General features: G+C 33.2%; 1 protein-coding gene across 1 annotated transcript; it reads right to left on the bottom strand.

The window, feature by feature from the left end:
• Positions 1–759: 759 nt before the first annotated feature.
• LOC114328795 (bifunctional endo-1,4-beta-xylanase XylA) lies at positions 760–9122 on the bottom strand. The gene is made up of 2 exons (XM_028277755.2): positions 8810–9122; positions 760–1626 (listed from the first exon to the last, which is right to left on the bottom strand). Exons 1-2 carry the CDS (start codon positions 9082–9084, stop codon positions 810–812), a joined length of 1092 nt encoding a protein of 363 aa, XP_028133556.1. The 5' UTR covers positions 9085–9122; the 3' UTR covers positions 760–809.
• Positions 9123–9740: the final 618 nt, after the last annotated feature.

The raw sequence follows: 9740 nt of genomic DNA, 5'->3' as shown, positions 1-9740 counted from the left end.
GAGGATGTGGTCTTCACATCAGTTGACAAGTAAAACTAAGATTAGATTATTCAACAGCAACGTGAAAACTGTGCTACTAGGTATACGGAGCAGAAACTTAGATAGTATCAAGGAGATATATCGGACAGATGAAGGAGTTCATAAATAAATGCCGAACGAAGATTCTTAACATTAACTAGCCAAACCGCATATCAAACCAAGAGTTATGGACAAGAACTAACCTAAAACCTATATCTAAGGCAATATGCAAAAGGAAATGAATGGGGCACACTATAAGGAGACCTGACACAGACATAGCGAGGCAAGCCCTAGAATACACACCAAATGAAAAGAGAAGACCAGGTAGACCCGTAGAAAAGTGGAAAAGAAGTGTGGACAAAGAAATTAATGCTATTGGGAAAACCTGGGTAGAAATAAAGATCAGTGCAAAGGATAGGACAGAATGGAGGCAAACATTTGACGCCCTTATGCACCACATGGAGGGAAGAGGAACAACTAAGTTTTACTTGGCCTGTACCAGGAAATATGCATAATTTACAACAGGTTTAACGAAAACTATTAAGTAAAAACTGTTTAAGTTACGAAGAAAATTTTCTTTTATTAGAACCATTATGTTATAAAGATATAATTTACTGCTTTTCTTCTGCGTATATATTATTATTTACAATATTACATGGACAATAACTTAACAATTTGCCAATTTTTAAAATAAATTTAAACAAAACTCTTTGTATACGGGTTAAAAATAAAACTAACAAGTATATATGCCTTTTTTTATTTTAAATCATATGCTTAGAACAGAATACTTTTTAATATACTAAGGGCATATTTTGCCCCAAGAGAGGATAATGATTCTCTTGTCCAACCAAGTTTTGGGTCCATTCTTGGTTCCACCATCCGGGTTGTTCCATGGCTTCATAATGTTGTGGGTATTGTTGTCCGTATCTCTGGTTCCAGTATTGGGACAATGGCATTTGTTGTTGGTGGAGATTGTAGTTGTATTGGGACTCTAGGTTCATGTTGTTTTGTGCGGAATACTGGCGGGTCCATGGTAAAACGGTTTCATAGTTCAATGGAAGAAGTTGTCTGTAGGCCCATGGGAGTACTTGTCCTTGGTTCCATGAAAGTACTTGTTCACGGTTCCAGGGTTGAACTTGTTCAAGTTGTTGGTAATGTAAAGGAGTAAGTTCGTATTGAATGTGGAGTACGAATTCTACCAATTGTTGGAGTTGTTGTTGGGATAAGGTTGTACCGTAGAGGTATTGGTGTTGCATGATCTGGTTCATTATTTGTTCGTGGGACCATGGGGCTTGACCGAAGTGCTGGTATAATTCAGACATAACGTGGAACATAAGTTGTTGGTGAGCCCATGGGGTTTGCATAACTTCATGCATAATGTCGTTGTATTTCATTGGGTATTGGTTGAAGTAGTTCATCATGTATGGTACAATTTGCTCGTTGGAGCTCCATAAGTGTTCAGGAAGGTGTTGATACAACATATTCTGAAGACGTTCATTGGCAGTTACATCATGAGTCCATTGGTTCCATTGTTGGTGAAGTCTGACGTAGTTGAGTAGCAACTGAACACGTTGAACGGGAGTTAAGTTTTGCACATCCTGGACATCCCTATTAAGCATATAATTTTATTAAAACATTTTATTCTAAGAATCGAGACACAATTTTGTCAGGAAAAAAAGATAAACGAAAACTATTACAATTTTACTTATATTTAAAATACCAGTTTACTTGTGAACTTAAAATGCGTTATACCAACTAGTCCGTTCTTTAACGGTAAAATATTGCAAAACCTCTAAATTTTAAAGAACCGCTTGGATTGACATGAAATTTGGCATACACATAGCTAATAAGTCAAAGAAAAAAAGTGATATTGTGCCGATATGTGCTTTTGCCCTGGGGGTGGTTTTCACCCTATCTTGGGGGTGAAAAAATATTCGTCCAAAGAAAGTCAGGAAATGGATAAACTGGCTAATTTTAAGTAACTTTTGCTCTATAGAGTTTTTTCACTAAGTCAATACTTTCGAGTTATTTGGCAGTGAATATGTTCATTTTTTCAACAAAATAACCACGCTTTTAGACGGTTTTTCGCAAATGACTCAAATAGTAAGTATTTTGTCGAAAAAACATTGTTAGCAAAAATATAGCCTGTAAAAAATTTAAAAAAAAAATGGTGTATATATCACGTCTCTACACCTAGTAGAAGCAGAGTTATAGCTATTGAAGAATAGGTTCATATTCGTCAAATTCCAAATGGAATACTTTAACGTGAAATAACCAAAAATAAAGCACATTTCGGGGAAAACTCATTACAGCTTATTTAAAGTGTTTAAAAAATTTTTGTTTTATAAAAAAAATTCTAGCATCAAAATTAAACAAGTTACGCTCAATATAAAGTTAGTCCCTTTTGGTTTTGGTAAAAAAATTGAGAAGATCACCCCCTAATTAGTATCTTAAATGAACTTAATCCTTACGACTTCACAAGTTTCTTGACTCGTGTATATATTGTTTATATGGTCTGTAAGTTTCATCGGTTCAGAGTTCTTATTATTGAAAGGGCTGTAGTTAAAAGGGGTTGAACGAGTCACTGATCACGAATGTATGCAAATTTAGAAACACCAAATCTCAATCAATTTTTGTCTAACAGAAAAACAAAAAATACATGATATTCAGAAAAGCAAATCTGACTTTTTTGTTTTTCGAGATTTTTATTATCTCTAAAAATTTTGAAGTTATTTTGAAAAAAAAAGCATATTTTTCAAAATTTAAATTTTTAAAAATTTTACTTTGAAACCAAATTTTTTCAAAAATAAGCACTTTGAATCGATGAAACTTACAGATCATATAAACACAACATAAGTAAAATAATTTGTGGAGCGGTAACGATTAATTTCATTTAAGTTGCTAATTAGGGGGTGGTCTTCCCGATTTTTTTTTGCAAAAACAAAATGGACCAACTTTATTTTGAGCGTAACTTGCTTAAATTTAATGCTAGAAACTTTTTGTTAAAACAGAAATAAAGCTATTTTTAAATACTTTAAAAAAGTTAAAATGGGTTTTTCCCAAAAAGTGCTTAATTTTTTGGATATTTCACGTCGAAATATTCTATTTGAAATTTGGTGAATATGAATCTATTTTTCATTGGCTATAACTCTGGTTCTACGAGATCCAGAGACCTAACGTGTACATCATTTTTGTTACTTTTTTATAGGCTATATTTTTTCCAAGAACTTTTTTTCGACAAAATACTTACTTTTTGAATTATTTGCGAAAAACCTTCTAAAAATGTGGTTATTTTGTTGAAAAATGAACATATTCACTTGCAAATAACTCGAAAAGTGTTGACTTAGCGAAAAAGCTCTATAGAACAAAAGTTACTTAAAATTAGTCAGTTTACCCATTTCCGGACTTATTTTAGACATATATTTTTTCACCCCCAAGAGGGGGTGAAAGGCACCCCCAGGGCAAAAGCACACATCGGCACAATATCACTTTTTTTCTTTGACATGTAAGCTATAAGTATGCCAAATTTCATGTCAATCCAAGCGGTTCTTTAAAATTTAGAGCAAAAACCGTGAAAGAATGGACTAAACTTCAAATATAAAACATGCCGAATTGGATATTAGATCCTAATAGATTCTTTGAAACGGTTAAAGAAAGTTTGTAGGAATCATAAATCCCAAAGTTATATTAATTTTTACAAAAAATGCTTCTAAAAAAGAATGGAAAAGAATTTGACAGAATTTTGAACTCAAATAAATGAAAAACGGCCTAAGAAGTAAGTTGCAAAACCAGTTGGAATAAAAAACATTTTGAAGACGACATTCTCTTTCTCTTTCTTTCTTTCTCTCTCTCTCTCTCTCTCTCTCTCTCTCTCTCTCTCTCTCTCTTCTTCGCTCCCACTCTCTGATGGCTGAGTGAGTACTGAAACTTACGAAGATTTGATGAAATACAATAGAGTAAACGGGCAGTGCGAACCCATGGTACAAAGATGCCAGGTACGATATTGCGCATGCGACTATCAGCTGATCGCTTTCTGTTGACGTCACAATGAGAGTAGTCGCTGTTGGAATACATACGTTTATATGGAAGTTTTATCGATTTTTTAGCTTTTGGGGAGATTTTTGTGAGATTTAAGTTTATTAGTACGCTTGTTAGTGTGAAAGAATTATTATTTATCCCTTAATGTATTGTCTCCAAAATTAGTTTATTTAAAAAACAACTCAAGGGTATCTTAAAATAAGTTTGTTGTAGTTTATTATTCTGAGATGTTTGATAGTTTAAAATTTATTGTTTATAAAGTACAGCTTTCTTCAAACTTTTGTAAATGGATGCCGTTAATAAATAAATAATGTACAAATTACTTTTGAAATTTGATTCGGTCGACAAATTATTGAATTTTACAGAAATGATTGAAATTTAAAGATGGATAACTATATAATTTATGTATAATATTGATGTTTTGATATACTATATAAATTATATCCAATGTTCTTAATTACAATTTACGCTATATATGTCGGTATATACCTACTCAATATTTTCCTATGCTAAATAGTTCAAATTTAAAAATTGCTGTGGTAAGTATTTTATATTGAAGACCAAAGTAATAATTATTTATTCATCAAATTTTGCCCTATCGCAAAACAAAATTCTGACATAAATACGTATCAGTTATCAATAGTTCCGACTGGATGTTATTAGATAAAAAATAAATATCATCTTACAGTGACTCAACACCGGCTGGGCATTGGGCAATAAAAAAGGTAAATAATACCTATTTAGATACTGCCACATGTATATACTTACTGCCACTTTAGTCCAGAGAAATAAGATTTTTGTCGGGACACTTGAGCAGCCAGGTTGCAAATGGGTTTTTTGGGTACTATATACCTAATATATTATAAATACAAAAATGCCCGTCACAGTTCAGACGGGAAATTTAGTTATTAACAAATATGGGTCAAAAATGGCAGTTTTTTCGTTTAAATCGCTACAGGTAAAAATAGAATATTTAAATATCTTCCACGTACACGTGGATTGACCAAGTCTCCGAAGGGGGCCTAAACGCCTAAAGAAACCTCCAGAAGAATTGGTGGTAAAAATGCATCAACTGGATACTATATTTAATAATTTTAATGGGTCTGGACTTCAGTTAAAGTCAGAGAAAAATTATTTGCAAATACTTGATTTGTCTGAAAAGATTGGATGCGATTACAAAACCAAACTCCTGCTTTTTCGGTCGCGCATGTATTCTAGGATTAAGAAAAATTAACTTAACACTTAAAGAAAATATGAGAAATAAAATAAAATTAAAGAAAATTGTAACTTAGTGTTTTATTTGTTTTGTGATTTTGTTTCACACCATTAATAATCAATTATTTTCATCTGTTTACGTGCAACTAAATGAAGACTCGATTCATAAGCGCCCATACATATGGGTGGGGGCGTGGCCCCCATGGCTTTTCGGGTGCTTTAAACTATATATTGTCATCCAAAGTATACAAAATGTAATGTGCAACATCTTCAAGTCTAGCCCCCCTGCAAATTTTTATATGTACGCCCATGGCTCGCTCCCCTCCTTAACACTGGCCCCAAATAAGACAAGCCAATCAAAAACAAGCTCGTAAAATTTATTTAAAAAGCGACGAATACAAAAAAAAATTTGAATATACATCACAAATTTATTTTAGAAATTTATTTTTGTTCATTGTATTGTTAATTAATTCTTTAAATCAAATAATACAACACCTACATTTCAATAAATCCTAAATAGTTTAACAGAAATTATATTAATCGATTAAAATGACTCTTTATGACCAATTTAAGACTAATTGTGCTCCAAGCGCTAATGTTTTAAATGGGGAATATTTGAAATCACTCTCATTGTGACGTCATGCGCGAACTCATCCGAATTTCGGATATTCCGGCTATCGTACCTGGCGTCTTTGTACCATGGTGCGAACCATAGTTAAAAAAAATTTATGGGATCGCAAATGTGTGAAAATAAATACATACGTATGGGCAGGCAATCTACAGAGTCTTGGCGATTTATAACTGCCGAGGAAAAAAAATTATAAAGAAAAACTAATGTGTGGGATGAAATAAAACAAAAACCTATTTACAGAAGAGCGAATAGAATATAAGAATGATAAAGCTTGATGTGCAGAAGGTATGCAGACAGAATTGAGTAAAATTGGAACACCTAAACTTTTTGAGATGTTAACGAAAGTCTTCGAGGCATTCCTGTAGAGCACCTAGTGCCAGGAGAATAGAAATTGGCGTATATTTCATTTATTTACAAGAAAGTATACAAGAGAAATAGTGAAAATTACAGGCTCCAAAAATTGGAAAATTTCTCGATTAATAATTTTGCAATAACCAAAGGGTTTGGACAGGAATGTTTTTAATATCTTTAAGACAGGAATCTTTTTAAGACCAATTCTTTTTAAGATCTATGTTGCAGTAGCTCTTAACTAAGACTACGGATATCCAGAAGAGGCAGAATAAGAAATGAATACTTTAAAAGTCGTATGAGAATAGACGGAGCAATTATGAAAGGTACAGAAAGAAAACAATTAATTTGGAAAACAATGTCTGGAATGAAAACCTCCTGACCAAAGGACGCGAAGAGTATTAAAAACTGGTTGGACTTAAGACATCAGCAACGCAATAAGCGCAAGTGACCTCAGAGATGATTTGTAACAGAATAGGAAGTAATGAAAAAGAAAGAAAAGAACACAAAGAAGACCCAAATAATAGTAGCATAATCATAGCAGGAGAATTAACTACTAACAGAAAGGGTATGCTAGCAAGAACAGAAAAATTCTACTCCTCCTCCTCAGTCGTTTCCTCATTGCTGAGTGTCGTGATTCCTTATAATACGAGCAACTATCTCTTTCCATCGGCTTCTATCCTGAGCTTCCCTCATGGATTCAGAGAATGTTTTTCCACTGGCTTTCTGTACTTGATCCGTCCATCGAGTAGGTGAGCGACCTCTACTTCTGCGCCCTTCAACGTTTCCCGAAATTATAAGTCTTTCAATATTACCATTACTTCTTCTTGCAATAAGGCCGAAAAATTTTAAGACGGTGGAGAGGCAAATAGAGGAAAGTCGAGTCTGAATATTAAGCTCTTGGAGGATTGAGTGATTTGTTCTGTGATCCGTCCATGAGATCCGAAGCATTCTTTTCCAGCGCCACATTTCAAAGGCGTCAATCGTTTTTCTGTCGTCCGATTTCATTGTCCATGTTTCGGATCCGTAATTAAATATGGGAAAAATTAAGGCACGCACTAATCTTATTTTGGTGTTCTTCGACAAGGAGCGATCTTTCCAGATTTTCGATAATCGACTCATAGCGTTTTTGGCCATGCATATTCTCCTACGTATTTCTGTTTCACAAGATCCTGTATTACTGATGTAGGATCCTAGATAATTGAACTCGTTAACCACTTCAAACTGGTCTAAGGCTCCTGTTGTCTGAAGTGAATTTGAAAAAATTCTACACAATGCTCTAAAAATGGTGACAGAGAATAATTCACAACTTAGTTAGCTGAATAATTTCAGACCGCTAAGTCTCCTATATCAAATGTATCACTAAGATAACTAACAGACTGACAAATACAGTAGAGCATCGATTATCCGAACGTCGATCAACCGAACGACCGGTTATCCGAACTCCCGACTCCCGCGCCCCACAATCCAGTACTGAGCAAGCGTTAGTAATTAACGCTTAAAATATCTTCAATTTTCTTCAATTGTGTATCCAAAAATATGTTGTTGCAAAGACTGCACTTTATTGTTTAATTGCTATTTGTCATTATCAAGGTATAAACAAATATACAGTTATATAAATATGGTTTTTATTCACTTGTCGATAAATATGTATGACAATCTCAATATAGTTCGATTATCCGAACAAATCGGTTTTCCGAACGCCCATGTCCCCCAATTAGTTCGGATAATCGAGGCTCTACTGTAAATTCGAAAAATCCCAGTGGTTGACTCACTAGAAATCTTAGCAATAATAGAATTACTCTAAAACTGTTTAGAGTACATAACATACACGACTTGTAGAAAATATCTATACTCATGCTACAAACTCAGGAGAGACTCTATATAGACACCAACATAATAGAAATAAAAAGAGGTATAAGGAGTTGCTATATCGCCACAAGTATTTACGTTTCCTATGGAAGATATTTTTAAGTAAGTAAACTGGGAATATAGAGAAATTAACATATATGGAAAAACAACTGTCTATCTAAAATATGCGAATTATTTAGTACTATTAGCAGAAAATCTAGAGAAATTACAGCTCTTGTTAACGGAACTAAAAGAAAATCAAAGAATATCGAAATAACAACTATTAATATGAACAAAACAAAGATATTAACTAAAACATATTAAAGACGCATACATACGACGCAGTTAGATAGAAAAAGCAGAAATGCTTGAAGTAACTAACCTTTATATATTTATAATGAAGAGCAGAAGCAAAGGAATTGTAACTAGAATAAAAAGAGTGATGAAATAATGCCTAATACCAGTATTGGCATCGGCAATAGAAACAGAAAGGACAATAAATCCATAACATGGATTAGAATAATAGACAAATTGAAGCATAACATAAAAAAAGAATAGTACACCATACTAAAAAATAAATGTGATGAGATAGAAACATATTATGATGGAGAATATCTATTACCAAAGATGAACTCAGTAAAAAAAATGAAGAAAATATAACAAAAAATGAAGAAAGTAAAGAATATAATTATTATAATATTGTCTTACCAAGAGTGATACATCCAAGGTAAATCGACATTTTCAGCTTGGTTGCTGCGTTGCACGTACTGCCTCCAGTAGTTACCGGGTTGGTTCTGGACACCATATTGTACCCATTGGTTCCATGGTTCTTGTCCATAGTGTTGCTGATTCCAAGTCCTCCAGAAGTTGTAGACGGGATGAGCGTTGTAGCTGTTGTAGTCTACATCAACGTATTGTTGATTTCTGGATGCTGGTAAGCAGCTGCTCAAGGCAACAACGGAAAGAAGAATGAGTACCTTCATCTTGGAGCAGTGTACTGAAATGTGATTTCTGAATTTTGGGTCAGCTATTTTATACTCAAATTTTAAAATTTTTATCATTTTAATGAACACTTACGTACTGAGTGCACTCTTGCCCTTAGATAAAATAAATTTTCCAAAAATATCTTCTGATTAAAATTAGGTACATAGTAAATGCATGCGATAAGGTGTTTTGCAGATATTTGTTAATTCTCAGTGTTTAAAAAATGTGAGGAGAAGAATATTGCAAAATTGCTATTTAAAATCATTATCATTATGTTTAGTAATTCATATCAAACTGTTATTTTTCGGTCGAATGATAACAATTTCACCTAGTTAATTTTTATGAATGCAGTTTTTAAAATTTTTAAAATAAATAAGTGTGATTTTCTCGATGTATGTATATGTAATGTTTGTATAATTATTTTTAGTTACTGATTTTTCTTCGTTAGGTATGTAATCTTTATGAAATTGTACCCCGCACAAACCTTATGGAAATTAGGTCCCAGTGGATTTCGTTCATACTTTGGGAAAATACTCTTTGAAGCATCCTGATAAAAAGTTCTCATGGACACAACTCACTCGTATGAAGGATTTTCAAGATATAGAGGCACAAACTCAGAAAATTATACGATTTACTGGGTATTCCTGAGTTACTG

Source organism: Diabrotica virgifera, chromosome 3, assembly GCF_917563875.1.
Source record: "Diabrotica virgifera virgifera chromosome 3, PGI_DIABVI_V3a".
Lineage (NCBI taxonomy): Eukaryota > Metazoa > Arthropoda > Insecta > Coleoptera > Chrysomelidae > Diabrotica > Diabrotica virgifera.
Note: the sequence above shows the minus strand (reverse complement) of the source record. Positions and strands in the feature narration are given on the sequence as shown.

Excerpts from the sequence above, each read along its gene's own strand:
- LOC114328795 (XM_028277755.2), bottom strand. The coding sequence starts at position 9,084 with ATGAAGGTACTCATTCTTCTTTCCGTTGTTGCCTTGAGCAGCTGCTTA. Across the intron at positions 1,627-8,809 it reads CCTTGGATGTATCACTCTTG|GGATGTCCAGGATGTGCAAA; the intron begins GTAAGACAATAT and ends TATGCTTAATAG.